The sequence below is a fragment of the Mytilus galloprovincialis genome, chromosome 7 (genome assembly GCF_965363235.1).
Source record: "Mytilus galloprovincialis chromosome 7, xbMytGall1.hap1.1, whole genome shotgun sequence".
NCBI classification, from domain to species: domain Eukaryota; kingdom Metazoa; phylum Mollusca; class Bivalvia; order Mytilida; family Mytilidae; genus Mytilus; species Mytilus galloprovincialis.
In genome coordinates, this window is record NC_134844.1 from 43,472,854 (window position 1) to 43,490,692 (window position 17,839).

General features: G+C 32.9%; 1 protein-coding gene across 50 annotated transcripts in view; it reads right to left on the minus strand.

Moving 5' to 3' along the window:
- The window catches only part of LOC143083055 (uncharacterized), a 174,971-nt gene that overhangs the window by 153,659 nt on the left and 3,473 nt on the right, over nt 1–17,839 (minus strand). For all 50 annotated transcript variants that reach the window (XM_076259200.1, XM_076259201.1, XM_076259196.1 and 47 more), the window contains exons 2-4: nt 5,813–5,951; nt 3,558–4,879; nt 2,873–3,174 (exon numbers count right to left, since the gene is read on the minus strand). In XM_076259200.1, coding sequence (XP_076115315.1) covers nt 2,873–3,174; nt 3,558–4,879; nt 5,813–5,938 — 1,750 coding nt within the window. In that variant the 5' untranslated portion in view covers nt 5,939–5,951. The remainder of the gene's footprint in view (nt 1–2,872; nt 3,175–3,557; nt 4,880–5,812; nt 5,952–17,839) is intronic.

Below are 17,839 nucleotides of genomic sequence, written 5' to 3' on the forward strand. Positions count from 1 at the left end.
GACCGAATGACTTTGTCTGATATTTTTTCATTCAGACATAGTTTGGGATACACTCTTATATAAATATCTATTTCCTAGTACATGTATGCAAGTCTCATATCACATTGTAGCTGTAATACAGCCTATGTATGCATGCAGTTACTTTTTTCACTACAAAAGTTCTCCAACAGCAAAAAGTAACACAATCAAGGTAATTTTGTTTTCCCCTAAATTCTGTAAATGTTAATGTTAAAAAAATTCATTTAAAGGTTTAAATTTTAAAAGTAACTGCATGTTTACCAATTTCAATATTTCTGTAAATGTTTCATCACAAGGTATGCTTTAAAACTGTTTGATATAACATGTTGAATAATTTTACCAAAACTTTGGTACCTTCAGTCCATCTGAACTATTTCTATATGTACTTGTACCATCATAATTTTGACAAAAGGAAAACATTACGGTACATTAAAACTACAAACTTTATAATCAAATCTCCAGATCTTATGCAATGAAACATTTATTCAGCAATTTAACCAGGCTACTTGTCAGTCTGTACTCCTGTGTTGATCGAATACAATTATCATTCACTTTTATGCCTAAACTAGTTTAATTCATACATACATGTATCATAATCTTTGCAAATTTGTAATTTTTTTCTCCATCTTTTTTAAATCAAAATAAGTTTAACTAATTAACACAGGAGTAAGAATCTAAATCAAGTAAGCATACATTATATATGATAGAAATAGATTTGTCAGTGTCATTTACAACCTAATCAAACCTGCAGATGTTCCTAGATGTTCCTTTGTTACACCTGATCGGATTCACTCAATTTGTCTGTCTTTAATTCTCATCTTTGTCTCATACTCAAGTTACTCTCTACATATCTCATTGTTATGCCCTTATAGATCCTCTATCTTGTGTACTCAAGTCAGGTTAATTAATAGTATTAAGAATCCATTTGAAGGTTTGTCCATATTAAAAAGTGCCATTGATCTTTTATCTTGTGCACTAGTACTCAAGTCAGGTGATAGTAAATGGTTTCATGTGCCCATTTTTAATTATGCCCATGATCACCTAGCATCTGTACAAGTCAGGTTAGGTAATTATATTCTATCTAGATTCATTAATCACTGTTCTTTGTTACTATGCAAATGATTGTTCAAATACCAACTGTAATAACCACTTGTCAAAATGTCTGCATGGTTGTTATAGTAATATAAAGCTTGCCAAAAATGCACGTTGATTAATTTTCTTTATAGCAAATGTTGATTAATTTTCTTTATAGCAAATGTTGATTTATTTTCTTTATAGCAAATTTCAAAATTTTATTTATTCACAAGACCATGCAAATGTATTGACAAGTAGCTGAAATGACACTGACACAAGATTTACATGAAAATTAAAAGCCTGAAATTATACATATGATCATGTTTCCAGTTGCCTGTTTTTAAAAGGTATATCCCCTTCCTGTTTTGTGCATTAAATTTCAAACCAACATTTATCTTACATAAGATTAATTTTCTGAATCTGATGGATAACACTGCGAAAATTTTGGCCACAACACACAAAATTGAGATTCATTACTTTTCTGGCAGCTGGTATTATACTTGGCAACTGGAAGCATAGTTATATTATATTGGCATACTGTCAAAGACAGCATGGCCAGGAAAGATAAATTTGGTACTTAAACATTTAAAATCCTGACTATCTCTGCTGATATGCCTGATTACTTATTCCTGATGAAAGAATGAAAGATGTCAAGTATTTTAGTAAACGTATCATATAGTTTTTCTTAACATTGAGTGTCTTCTTTAGATCTTCCTATTGAGAAAACTGATTTCATATGACTTCTGCTTGTATGGTTTGAATATATTTCTGTCAAAGTCTCATTTTATCAAGTTGTACCAAAATTTATCTTTCCTGCAATTCATATTGGAGTGAAAAATTGTGTATTCCTGACATCAACATTATCAATATCAGAATATTATCTTTTTATCATTCTTGTTATTAATAAAATTTGATATGGTCTTTTAAACAATAACATTTTTTTAAATTTATAAACCTCATCCAATTGCAATTAATCATAAAACTCTATTTAATTCAAAACCACACAAATTAAACTGTTTCTTGACTTATTCTAAAACGATCTTTTCCTCCCTCATTTATCATTGATGTCAAAAAGTACAACAGGGCCAAGGCCACCTACCTTTTCTGTATAGCTACAATTTACATTTCCAATATGATTTTACAAGCCAAATCAATAAAATTCTTCCAAAATTTCGAAAGAACTTAATTTCATAAACTAATCAAATCTTGAATATTTTTTTTTTAAATGGCTTTCTCGTGACATTTATCATTAAAAGAATATTTAAAGCTTATATTTTTCATTAAAGTTGAATTTCTTCTTTAAAAAGATCTAAAAAAAAAATATTTTAAAATTCCGATAAATATCACAATGACAACTCAAAAGCAAAGACTTGTTTTTTTTCTGTACATGTATACAGAATGTATATATATCATAATTTTATCTCAAATTTGACTTGGAAAAACATGTAATAAAACAGTAAATAATGGCAATGATGAGCTTGTACTTCTTCATATCAACCTTGATTTGTTCTATATCCCTAATTTCCCATCTCAAAGCAAAAATTTCAGTTTCAATCTTTTTTGGGGGAATAATTCAAAACCAGTCAATATTTTACAGTAAAACTTCTAGACCAGCATCAGTCTAGTATTAAAAGGAGACTGAAATCCCAAATATTTGACATCAAATTTTTAAAGTCAATTTTTTCTATCCACTATTCATCAAGGTTGCTATGTTGAACTGTGATAACTGAGTATTTTAACTGCAACTAATAAATGATAAGGAAATAGTAAAGAAACCTACCTGATGTTGGCCCCATGTACATAGCTCCGGTCGGATCGTCCATATGCGATGATTGAAAGCTGCCTTCGTTTGATATATCTTCCTGTGACCAATCGCCTGTTAGGTCACTTTCATCATACTCCTGCTCCTCCTCCATGCTTAATTGTCCGTGCCGATGAGCAGCGTCACCTTGCCCACTATCTACTTGTAACAAAAGTCCACCTGTTTCGTCCTCGCCCACTTTTTCTATTTTCACTATTGCCAAGTCAGGGATATCATCATTTCCTTCAGGACCTGGATCATGACCTTCTTGTGGCCTTGAACTGAAAAAGATATAACCACACATTACAAAAGATGGAACTGTAAATTCATAAGATAATGCTTTAACAATTTTCATTTCAATACTTCCAAACTCTTCTCTTCTGTTCTTCTTTAATGCTTTCAACATATTATTTTTCAAAAAAAAATAAAGGAAAGTGTAATTCTAGTTTTTACATAAATCTATATTTTATAAACAAAATTGAATTTCAGTGAAAAGTTGTGATTTTCAAAAACTGAGTATTTAACAATGTTTTTTAAGCATTATAAACTTTCTTTTTTGTGATCAAGTACATTTTGTATTTAACAACTCTCATTGAATGACAATTTTGTGTTCTTGTCTAATTAAACAGTTTCACTTCTCTGTAATTTGTTGAAGAAAACTAACCTTTCTGCCTCCCGTTTTTCACCCTTGTCCGCCATTCCAGTGGATTCTTGTTGCTGACTAGATGATTGACTTTGGAATGATGGACTTTGCGGCGGTGCACCACCTTGTGAAGCACTTCCAATAGCAAATGACGGTTTAGTAGCACCAGATATGGGAGGATATGATGGATGGGTTCGTTGTTGAGGAGTACTTGTAATGAAACTTTGTGACGTTTTAACACTTTCCATAAACATGTCAGTGGACATTGGTGGTGGACGAGACTGACTAGATTGTTGTTCCTGTTGACGTTGCTGGAAACGATCCTGTGAGAATGATTGTGATAATGGAGCAATGTTTAATGTTCCAGCTTGCTGTAATGGAGGAGGCGGTGGTTGTGAGGTAAAGCTCATTTGATTTGGTGTACGTTGGATGAATGATGTAGGTGACGGATGTTGAATGTTCTGAGGAGGATGAGTATCTCGGAATGATATCTTTGGCGAGACTGGCATTTGAGGTTGTGATGACTGCTGTGGTGAACTTGGAATATTTTGAACACGATCACTAAATGAGTCTGTTACACGGGTCCTTCCCCCACCACTGTCATCCGCGATATTAATCACACGAGTGTCTTTAGAATTTGAAACATGTGATGCCACAGAAATTGATGTCTTTTGCTGGGATAACCTTGATGGTTCAGGTTGCCCAGGGACAGATTTTTCTCTTTGAATTAATTCCAAACTGTCCTCTATTATTTCTACAACTGACGGTGACCCTGATCTACTTGACTGACTTGAAGCACCTGATCGGGCACTTCCTGTTCCAGTAGGATTTCCTGTCATATAACTTTGTGTCATTGATGCAGCATCATCTGCTCTTTGAGACATGAAGTCAGTTGGTGGGGAGGAAGGACGAGGATGTAATCTTTGACGTTTCCCTCCTGTGGGACTAGATGGGCGGGGAGCTTCGGACATCCTTTTCATTAGTCTATCATGATAAGTTTTTTGTAATCCAGTGGCTCGCACATGACGGAATTCAAGTAAGTCATATTTGTCAAATTTGTAATTAGCATTGTGTTGTTTTCCTGTGGATTTTTCGAGACACTTGAAGAAGTCTGAGCAACATTTGATCACACTGTCTACTTGAAGCAATCTTGCTACTTTTTCTACATGTTTCACATTTTCTTCAGTAAGTAACATAAATCCCTCATACAAATATTGTAAGAATGTGGTTACAGCTTCCTGTTTAATATCAGCAGCTAGACGAACCTCCAACTCGGTTCCAATTGATGCATTTTCCATCGACTGCAACATGGGACAAGCTGCCAAAAGCACAACTCGGTGTGCCTGTGTACATAAAAAGAAAAGAAAATATAATTTAGAATACTAAAGATATAAAAGATTGACATTAATTGATCAAATTTAAAGCAGGTTGAATTTAGGCCCCATACAGTAAACAATTGCTTGTTGCCTGCATCCCAACCGGCCCTCAATTTGATCTCTGATTAACTTTAAATTTGTAACAAGATTCTAATTGATGCATACATGTACTTGTGTAAAACTTAAGAAACCATTGAAAAATTCTATAATTATCAACAGGAATGTGCAAATTACCTGCATAAGTGTATAACAGGATCAAACTTGGAGAAAAACATGTACATGATGTAATTTTCTGTATTTTGTTAAAAAGCAAAAATTTAAAAAAAATTCTCCACATACAGAACCCATTTAAAACGTAAAATGATTGGATGCAGGAAACAGACATCTGTGGACAACATTATGCTAACAATGCAGAATAACATGCGACATTTATAAAGAAATTAACTATAGTTTAATATTTATCTAATAATAAATAAAGATGACAGATGTTTTAAAGTAAAAAAAGAAAATCAATAAGTCATCCTTTTGAACCGTTTTCAGATTTCATTCGAGTTAGTTGTTCACTATGGTACATGTACATTGACTTTCTCTTCTAAATTTTCCTGGTAGTTCAGTGTTGTACTTTTTTAGTATTGTGTATCACTAATATGCTCAACTTGACAAAGGGCAAAAAAAATATTGTGTGAAGGCTACTTTACCTCTGCTACTTTTAATAATGCCTCAAAATTGCTACCCTAAAGTGTTGGTACATGTCATGTAGTTAATTAATTAAATTGTGACAAAATTGCAGATCATGATGGCCATTTATATGTTTATACTGGAGATAAAAATTAATAAACAAAAGGAACAAAAATTCCTTTTTACTCAAGGTAATGTTCAGGTTTTTACGGCATGTCTTACCTTTGTAACTACATTTCCTGTGCAAATCAATGCATCACACAGCAACTGACTTCTCCACATCTGTGCTAACTGGCATAGTAGAGAGCTTGAATGTATGTGATTCATATATACCTTCTGGTAATTCATTTTGATTTTTTTTCTGAAGAAAAAAAAAATGATAATTTTAATTTATTTACTACATTCATCATGATAAAAACCCACTTTGAAAATAACATGCATCCATTTCCTCTCTTAATATTTGACTTGTTTGTAGATCTTATTTTGCCCAACATTATTGCTGTTTATAGTTTATCTCTATCTATAATAGTATTCAAGATAATAACCAACCAGGTGCTCCGCAGGGCGCAGCTTTATACGACCGCAGAGGTCGAACCCTGAACAGTTGGGGCAAGTATGGACAAAACATTCTAGCGTGATACAGCTCTGAATTTGGATTGTGATCAAATTTTTGACATTACATGGTTTTTTTTTTTACACAAAACAAATGTCAAGATTTTACAAATTTTACAATTAAAGATTTCTTCTTCAAACTTTTTAAATCTAAAATTAAATAGTTGACACAGCATAGGTTTCTGACACAGAATGAATGTGGTCTAATGAACTTAAAAGTTTGTTTTTGCCTTTTAGCAATTCACTATGCTGTTGAATATTAATCCTCTCAAAAAAATGTTTGAAGAAATTTTCTTTTTATTTATGAAATCTGAAATGAGAAAAATTTAACCCCCCCCTTTTTTCACATCCCCGTTTCCCTTTTTCCAAAACTGATATCAATTCAAATTTCTAATGGAGTTTGCAACAATAACTACTCTTTTAAATACATCATAAAATATTAAAATGTAAAATAAAGTGCTTGTTATCACTGAATGGTAAAGATTGGTTGGTAGTAAAAGTGAATATACATTGTTTATTGTATAAAACAATAAAAAAAACTTCATCAGCAACATTTTATATTGGCAAATTTCCAATGAAGTTATTTACATAAAGTTATTGGCAAATAAAAATAGAAAATGACATCATAGTCATGTCTGGCAAATGTCAAACATACATTATCTAAAAACATTTTAGATAAGATAAGGAAATAAGATGTAAACTAGAGGCTCTAAAGAGCCTGTGTCGCTCACCTTGGTCTATGTGCATATTAAACAAAGGACACAAATGGATTCATGACAAAATTGTATTTTGGTGATGGTGATGTGTTTGAAGTTCTTACTTTACTGAACGATTTTGCTTCTTACAATTATATCTATAATGAACTTTGCCCATTAGTAACAGAGAACTATATTTGGTAAAAATTTACATAAATTTACCAAATTAATGAAAATTGTTAAAAATTGACTATAAAGGGCAATAACTCCTTAAGGGGTCAATTGACCATTTAGGTCATGTTGACTTATTTGTAGATCTTACTTTGCTGAACATTATTGCTGTTTACAGTTTATCGCTATCTATAATAGTATTCAAGATAACCAAAAACGGCAAAATTTCTTTAAAAATTACCAATTGGAGGGCAGCAACCCAACAACCAGTTGTCCAATTCATCTGAAAAATTCAGGGCAGATAGATATTGACTTGATTAACAATTTAACTTCTTGTCAGATTTGCTCTAGATGCTTTGGTTTCATAGTTATAAGCCAAAAACTGCATTTTACTCCTTTGTTCTATTTTTAGCCGTGGTGGCCATCTTGGTTGGTTGACCAGGTCACGCCACACATTTTTTAAACTAGATACCCCAAAGATGATTGTGGCCAAGTTTGGATTAATTTGGCCCAGTAGTTTCAGAGGAGAAGATTTTTCTAAAAGATTACTTTAATTTACGAAAAATGGTTAAAAATTGACTATAAAGGGCAATAACTCCTAAACGGGTCAACTGACCATTTTGGTCATGTTGACTTATTTGTAGATCTTACTTTGCTGAACATTATTGCTGGTTACAGTTTATCTCTATCTATAATAATATTCAAGATAATAACCAAAAACAGCAAAATTTCCTCAAAATTACCAATTCAGGGGCAGCAACCCAACAACCGATTGACCAATTCATCTGAAAATTTCAGGGCAGATAGATCTTGACCTGATAAACATTTTTATTCCATGTCAGATTTCCTCAAAATGCTTTGGTTTTCGAGTTATAAGCCAAAAACTGCATTCTACCCCTTTGTTCTATTTTTAGCCGTGGCGGCCATCTTGGTTGGTTGACCAGGTCACGCCACACATTTTTTAAACTAGATACCCCAAAGATGATTGTGGCCAAGTCTGGATTAATTTGGCCCAGTAGTTTCAGAGGAGAAGATTTTTGTAAAAGATTACTTTAATTAACGAAAAATGGTTAAAAATTGACTATAAAGGGCAATAACTCCTAAACGGGTCAACTGACCATTTTGGTCATGTTGACTTATTTGTAGATCTTACTTTGTTGAACATTATTGCTGTTTACAGTTTATCTCTATCTATAATAATATTCAAGATAATAACCAAAAACAGCAAAATTTCCTCAAAATTACCAATTCAGGGGCAGCAACCCAACAACCGATTGACCAATTCATCTGAAAATTTCAGGGCAGATAGATCTTGACCTGATAAACATTTTTACCCCATGTCAGATTTGCTCTAAATGCTTTGGTTTTTGAGTTATAGGCCAAAAACTGCATTTTACCCCTATGTTCTATTTTTAGCCGTGGCGGCCATCTTGGTTGGTTGACCGGGTCACGCCACACATTTTTTAAACTAGATACCCCAATGATGATTGTGGCCAAGTTTGGTTTGATTTGGCCCAGTAGTTTCAGAGGAGAAGATTTTTGTAAAAGTTAACGACGACGGACGACGACGACGGACGCCGGACGCAAAGTGATGGGAATAGCTCACTTGGCCCTTCGGGCCAGGTGAGCTAAAAAACTGCTTGTTTTCACTGAATGGTAAAGATTATTTTAATTTATCAGTTGGTAGTAAAAAGTGAATATACATTGTATATTGTATATAACAAAGATTTAAGTTGATTCTGGACAAAGAAAGATAACTCCAATTAAAAAAAAATCTTGCTATTGCACAATATTTTGCAATTAGATATTTCTTGCTTACTATTCTGGACAAAGAAAGATAACTCTAATTAAAAAAAAATTTGCTATTTCACAATATTGTGCAATTAGATATTTCTTGCCATTGCGCAATACTGTAAAATTGAAAAGACTTGCTATTGCACAATACTTAATATAATAATTTTAGATCCTGATTTGAACCAACTTGAAAACTGGGCCCATAATAAAAAATCTAAGTACATTTTTGGATTCAGCATATCAAAGAACCCCAAGATTTCAATTTTTGTTAATATCAGACTAAGTTTAATTTTGGACCCTTTGGACTTTAGTGTATAGTCCGTTTGACTTCTATAAATCTTCAAAAAATAATTCTTAAAATTTCATTTTTAAAGATAAATATTTTTTTTCTTCATGTATGTTAATGTATGATATATACGAACTCTGACTATGCATATCATAATTTTAAACCTATAATCAAAAAAGTTACTCATTAGGTCTCTATGTTACTTCAATTTATTTTAATATAAAATACTCAATGGAGTACGTATGAGTAGTGTAACAGCCTTCCATTCAAAACAAAAACATTAGACATGTGCTCTAAACCTGTTATATTGTACCATGTGACTTTACTCATTTAAATACTCTGGTCATGTGATTACTGAGCTTTCTGTATTCAATGAGAAATACAAAAGCATGCACACATGACCGGAGTTATTTAAATGAGTAAAGTCACATGGTACAATGAAACAGGTTAAGAGCACATGTCTAATGTTTTTGTTTTGAATGGAAGGCTGTTACACTACTCATACGTACTCCATTGAGTATTTTATATTAAAATAAATTGAAGTAACATAGAGACCTAATGAGTAAATTTCTTGATTATAGGTTTAAAATTATGATATTCATAGTCAGAGTTCGTATATATCATACATTAACATACATGAAGAAAAAAAATATTTATCTTTAAAAATGAATTTTTAAGAATTATTTTTTGAAGATTTATAGAAGTCAAACGGACTATAGACCAATTTGAAAACAGGACCAAAAATGAAGAATCTACATACACAGTTAGATTTGGTATATCAAAGAACCCCATTTATTCAATTTTTGATGAAATCAAACAAAGTTTAATTTTGGACCCCGATTTGGACCAACTTGAAAACTGGGCCAATAATCAAGAATCTAAGTACATTTTTAGATTCAGCATATCAAAGAACCTAACTGATTCATTTTTTGTCAAAATCAAACTAAGTTTAATTTTGGACCCTTTGGACCTTAATGTAGACCAATTTGAAAACGGGACCAAAAGTTAAGAATCTACATACACAGTCATGACAGTTAGATTCGGCATATCAAAGAACCCCAATTATTCAATTTTGATGAAATCAAACAAAGTTTAATTTTGGACCCTTTGGGCCCCTTATTCTATTGGGACCAAAACTCCCAAAATCAATACCAACCTTCCTTTTATGGTCATAAACCTTGTGTTTAAATTTCATAGATTTCTATTTACTTATACTAACGTTATGGTGCGAAAACCAAGAAAAATGCTTATTTGGGTCCCTTTTTGGCCCCTAATTCCTAAACTGTTGGGACCTAAACTCCCAAAATCAATACCAACCTTCCTTTTGTAGTCATTAACATTGTGTTTAAATTTCATTGATTTCTATTTACTTAAACTAAAGTTATTGTGCGAAAACCAAGAATAATGCTTATTTGGGCCCTTTTTTGGCCCCTAATTCCTAAACTGTTGAAACCAAAACTCCCAAAATCAATCCCAACCGTTCTTTTGTGGTCATAAACCTTGTGTCAAAATTTCATTGATTTCTATTAACTTAAACTAAAGTTATAGTGCGAAAACCAAGAAAATGCTTATTTGGGCCCTTTTTGGCCCCTAATTCCTAAAATGTTGGGACCAAAACTCCCAAAATCAATACCAACCTTCCTTTAGTGGTCATAAACCTTGTGTTAAAATTTCATAGATTTCCATTCACTTTTACTAAAGTTAGAGTGCGAAAACTAAAAGTATTCGGACGACGACGACGACGACGACGCCAACGTGATAGCAATATACGACGAAAAATTTTTCAAATTTTGCGGTCGTATAAAAATGGCAAAATTTCCTTAAAATTACCAATTCATGGGCAGCAACCCAACAATGGGTTGTCCGATTCATCTGAAAATTTCTGGGCAGATATATCTTTACCTGATGTACAATTTTACCCCCATGTCAGATTTGCTCTAAATGCTTTGGTTTCAGAGTTATAAGCCAAAATCTACATTTTACCCCTATGTTCTATTTTTAGCCATGGCGTCCATCTTGGTTGGTTGGCCTTGTCATCGAACACATTTTTTAAACTAGATACTCCAATGATGATTGTGGTTAAGTTTGGTAAAATTTGGCCTAGTAGTTTCAGAGGAGAAGATTTTTGTAAGAGTTAACAGACGACGCCTGACACAAAGTGATGAGAATAGCTCACTTTGCCCTTGGGGCCAGGTGAGCTTATAAGTGAACTAATCTAAATTGTTCATTAATTACAGATCATGAGATGATAATTGGAAATTTATCAAGTAAATTATAGGCCTTGAATAGCTTTTATATATTCTTATTTATATTCATATTTCATTTTTTTAAAAGGTCTTGTTAATCCATTGATAATTTATCTTTCAGACAGAATTTTCAGTATCACTATGTATTGTAGATCAAAAGTAATAGGCAATAAATAAATCTATCATCCTTATATATATCAAACATCTAATAAATACATTTGTGTATTCAATTATGAGGTCAAATATTTGTATATTGAAGTTGTATATTGAAGGTTCTAATTATGTAAGACTGAGATTGATAAGTAATTTGGTCAATTTGATTGACAGTTTAGGAGGTTGGGCATTTCAATTAAAGGTCCACCTTGTCTCTTATTGTTTGGTGATAATGACAGTTATCAATCATTATAGTATTGTATCAATACCCAATTACCTATCAAAATGTTATAAAACAAGAATGTGTCCATAGTACACGGATGCCCCACTCGCACTATCATTTTACATGTTCACTGGACCGTGAAATTGGGGTCAATACTTTAATTTGGCATTAAAATTGGACAGATCATATCATAGTTAACATGTGTACTAAGTTTCAAGTTGATTGGACTTCAACTTTATCAAAAACTACCTTGACCAAAAACTTTAACCTGAGTTTCACACTATCTTCTTCTTTGTTCAGTGGACCATGAAATTGGGGTCAATACTTGAATTTGACATTAAAATTAGAAAGATCATATCATAGGGAACATGTGTACTAAGTTTCAAATTGATTGGACTTCAACTTCATCAAAAACTACCTTGACCAAAAACTTTAACCTGAAGCGGGACGAACGAACGGACGAACGACGGAGGCACAGACCAGAAAACATAATGCCCCTCTACTATCGTGGGTGGGACATAGAAAACATAATGCCCCTCTACTATCCTAGGTGGGGCATAAAAAAAGCCTGCACATCATCACACCTCAGTTACATACATTTTTCAATCGACTCCTCCAAAAATATGTGTATTATGTGCACATACATGAGAACTATGGGGAACTATATTTCAGTGTGAATACATTTAGTAACAGTAGCTAACCTGTGGTGTTGTTAGGGGAGGCCAGTGTCTTAGTTAAGATTTAGAACAAGTTCTAATCTTTCCAAAAACTTTAACCTGAAGAGGGACAAATGATGAACGAATGAACAGACGCACAACCAATGAACATAATGTCCCTCTACTATTGTAGGCGAGGCATAAAAATACTATAGGGTTGGTAGGTTAGTAAATTTTTTTTTTTCTTATATAAATTTTCATTTTGGATTGTCAAAATCTGAAAAAAAAATGGTGTGTTTGCCAAAAGTTGTTTTCGGTATAATACACGCCCCAACAAGAAGTTTGCCATTTGACATTTTATGTGTGTTTGGTTGTAAAATAAACAGACATGTTACGTTTTTAGTTAATTTTGTTCCATTCTGTTATGAATTCTGGCACTTTAGTAATAACAGATACTTCTGATGGAAATTCTGATGACAGAAATCTATGAATTTAATTATTCTAATAAACAATCCTCAAAACTTGATCATTTGAAAATTTATTTTTCAGAAATGAAAAAACAAGAGTGCACACACTGAAATGTCTCGCCTTCTTTACTAATCATTGATATTATGTTGATAGTCCTAAGTATAAAGCTTTATTACAACTGTCACATAAACGTTACATTAACCAAGATAACTAAACAAAGACCAATGAACCATGAAAATGAGGTCAAGGTCAGATGAACCATGGCAGGCTGACATGTACAGCTAACAATGCTTCCATAAAACAAATATAGTTGACCTAATACTTATAGTTTAAGAAAAATAGACCAAAACACAAAAACTTAACACTGAGCAATGAACCGTGAAAATGAGGTCAAGGTCAAATAAAACCTGCGCGACTAATATATAAATCATAAAATATTTCCATACACTAAATATAGTTGACCTTTGGCGTATAGTATCAGATAAAAAGACCAAAACTGAAAAACTTAACTTTGACCACTGAACCATAAAATGAGGTCAAGGTCAGATGACATCTGTCCGCTAGACATGTTCACCTTACAATCATTCCATACAACAAATATAGTAGACCTATTGCATAAAGGATGAGAAAAACAGACCAAACACAAAAACTTAACTATAACCACTGAACCATGAAAATGAGGTCAAGGTCAGATGACACCTGCCAGTTGGACATGTACACCTTACAGTCCTTCCATACACCAAATATACTAGCCCTATTGCTTATAGTATCTGAGATATGGACTTGACCACCAAAACTTAACCTTGTTCACTGACATAGATGCCAACCCCCTTTTGACACAATCAGTAACAAACTATCAAATTTTCCGTATTTTTGAAAAGTTTTCAGTAATCATTCATAAACGTGCATTTACCAATAAAAATTACTGACGAGTGGTTGCAAAGTGATGTACACTAAAATTTGTCATTTAACATGTTGTCTGTAGTATGTATTCCATTCATTAATTGTTCAGATGTTCTCGACTCAAACATTTTTGTTTTGTCAAGGAGAAGTAGAGAAAGCGGGAAAGCTACTTAAGGGAAAACGGTACTATTTATTCTGCCATAGGCGACAATACTAACATTTTCTAAATTTACCAGTTTTTATAATAAAAACTTGGATAAAACAGTTAAGTGTGGTGTTTGTACTTTATTACTGTATTCTAATCAAAGAGCTGAAAGCTCTGAAGAAAAATGACGCCACTGTCTCTAATATTGGGATAGTTTTTATGCAAGTCTTGATTTTCACATACCGTAATTAGTTTAACAATGCAACATGTATCGTAAGCATATAATTGATATTCGTATATGTGTGTGTGTGTGAAGTGAAGGTGACAACTGGCTGGTTTTTTAAGACAAATGAATAGGTCAAGACTAGCTGAATTGTACAAATAAATACCGTAGAAAGGCTTGTATATTTCTCACTGGTACATAGTCTGAATCTGAGTCCGTTCGCTTCCATTCACGTTTGCGCCCACTCATTTTCACCCCTTTCACTTTCACACCCTACATGTTCGCACCCAATCTTAATTGGTTTTGTGTTTAATAACTATGTAAGCAAGTGTTTTCTTATAAGTATAATTGTTGTCATTGTCTCAAAATAAAGTGAGACAGCAATTTTTTTTTTGTGTTGAATAAATCTTAATTATGTTTTGGATAAAGTATTGCTAAAAATAATAATAATCCTTTCTAAATAAAGTGGTATTTTGTCAACGTTTTATTTTGTGTTGAATAACTCTTAATCATGTTTTGGTTAGTGTATTGCTATAACTTGTTTCATTGACTTGTTTCAAAATGAAGTGAGATTCTGACTATGTTTGTTTCTGCGTGTTGAATAAATTTTATCATGTTTTGGTTATATTAGTGGATTGCTATATTTTGGTTTCTATGTTTTATTGTTTCGTTGTTTCAGATCAATGGGACCAAGCTGTTAAAAACAATTATCTTTTGTGTTTTTTCCTTTAAAATCTTCAATGTTTTACTCATACCAAGCTATAAATACATTCAGTATTTACACCAAAGCAATTTAAAACAACAACCATAATTATCCAATTATTCAACTTGAATTTGAATTAAAATTGGGCGTGAATGAGTAGAGTGTGAATGTGCGAACGTGTAGGGTGCGAAAATGTATTGGGCACAAACAGACCTGATGCCACACAGTCTGAACCCCCTTCTCCCACAAAATATTAAGTAAATAATCTTTTTGTTACTGCTATCAAAGGTCTAATGAAACTCAGATAGTTTCAAACATTTGTCAAAGAATTCTAGTCAAACTGGCACCTAGTTAAATTGGCACCTGAACGTCGTAGGAAGGCGTCCCAGAAAAATAATAAAATAGCCTTGCCAGACGTCATAATTATTTGGACTAATACATGAGATATTGTGTATTTTTCTGCATTATTTTAACCAGTTGAGCATTTTACAGGATTGTTGGTTTAGGCAGCAACCATTTGATTTTCTGGGGGGGGGGGGCTATGGTTTTTTTTTTCTGTGCAAACTTTTTTTTCGCCTGCCTGCGGCGAAAAACAATGTATTTATCCAAAAACTGGAAACAAACTTTTTTTTCCAAAAAAAACCATAGCCCCCCCAGAAAATCAAATGGTTGCTGCCTTAATGCTGTTTAAACTTTACTGAAAAACAAACACCTTAAATTTGCTAATTATTTGGCATGAAAGTTTGATTTATTGAAAGGGACTCGTAGTTTTCCATTTTATTTTAATAATTGACTTGTTTTTACAATTACACAAATTGTCTAATTGTTAAAACAACAGCTTTGGTAAGGGCTTCGTTGTTTACCTTTATATACTACATATTCACTTTCGTTTCGTGGTTTACCAAAATACACAACAACATATTCACTATGTACTTGGTAACAGTAATTAATTAATTGAATAGAAAATATTATATCAAATATTATTGGATGCCGAATTGACGTCGAATAGGTGCCGATTTGACTAGATGCAAATTTAACCAGGTGCCGACTTGACTTGTACGTTTCAATTCCTCTGCGATCGTTTGCGGTATTTTCTTGAGAAAACCTATTTTCCATCATCAAAGAGAAGAAGAAATTGCTTTAAAATGATTCTGGAACGCTTCATGATTGTTAAAATAAGTTTAATTCACTCAAAAACAATTTTAAAACTTGCGATTAAACAGGAAGTTTCCAAAGCACGTGTAAAAGAAGAAATTAACCGGTGAGAGTGGAAATCCGTATATGACAGATATCCCTATAGTACGACTTTGAAAGTAAAACAGTTCAATCCTTTTGTAAAACAATCTTTAATATACCTATCACATTAATGTTTGAATGGTCTTAAGCTTATTCAAACCATATAAGTCGGTATGAAACACCAAAACGGAATGAACAATAACCGATTACGTTTTGTAGTTTACAAATTCTAAAACTGGTTCCCGTCAAACTACAACACTTTGTTCGAGTGTAGTGGAATACAAGCAAAAACCAGAGTAAACTGGGTCCTGGCTGGTTTAATACTACACAATGATGCATAATGATAACACAAGCAGATTCCAGTTTGTTTGGAAAATAGGAAATACGAAACCAAGCGCGGTAGGCAGAGCAATGTAATGAAGTTCAGGTCGGCAGTTATGGAACAATGACTGCGTCATTTTCCAAAAATTGAAGCCAAATAGTATCATGACCAATTTCCAACGGAGCTGGTTTATGTTATCCATGCCCACCGTCATTTTGCACCAAATTTATGAAATTTTGGAAGCCTTTTCGAATAATTCTCTAGAAAATATTTCAATAGGTTTTAAAATTTATATTGTAAATATACAAACTGCAGTTATTCATAGATAAATAAAAAATATATTGTACCCTTACATCCAATCACAGCGCTCATAAGTTGACTTCCTTCACCTGTCTTGGGTACACAAAAGGCCAACCTAATGCTGGGAAAATGTAATACTACCGTTTTCCCTTAATAAAATGCAAGTTTGCCTCTTCGGAAGTCAGTTAGTTACCCAACAATAGGTTGATAACTCCCGAGAAACCGGAAGCATTACATTGGCGTTTCCTAAATACTGGACCAGGACGGAAAAGTAATGATAAAAATCCGTGTTTTACAAAATTGAACGTCGATGATTGGGAATCCGTAACTATTCGACTTTGACAGTAATAGCGTAGTTTTAATCGCAAAATCGGAAAAACTACGGAAAAATCGTAATGGTTGGCATCTATGCACTGATCCATGAAATGAGGTCGAGGTCAAGTGAAAACTGTCTGACGGGCATGAGGACCTTGCAAAGTACGCACATACCAAATATAGTTATCCTATTACTTATAATAAGAGAGAATTCAACATTACAAACTAGAGGCTCTAAAGAGCCTGTGTCGCTCACCTTGGTATATGTGAATATTAAACAAAGGAAGCAGATGGATTCATGACAAAATTGTGTTTAGGTGATGGTGATGTGTTTGTACATCTTACTTTACTGAACATTCTTGCTCCTTACAATTATCTCTATCTATAATGATCTTGGCCCAGTAGTTTCAGTGGAAAATGTTAGTAAAAATTTACAAATTTTATGAAAATTGTTAAAAATTGACTATAAAGGACAATAACTCCTTAGGGGGTCAACTGACCATTTTTGTCATGTTTGACTTATCTTTAGGTCTTACTTTGCTGTACATTATTGCTGTTTACAGTTTATCTCTATCTATAATAATATTCAAGATAATAACAAAAAACGTCAAAATTTTCTTAAAATTACCAATTATGGGGCAGCAACCCAACAACCAGTTGTCGGATCCATCTGAAAATTTCAGGGCAGATAGATCTTGACATGATAAACAATTTCACTCCGTCAGATTTGCTCTAAATGCTTTGATTTTTGAGTTATAAGCCAAAAACTGCATTTTACCCCTATGTCCTATATTTAGC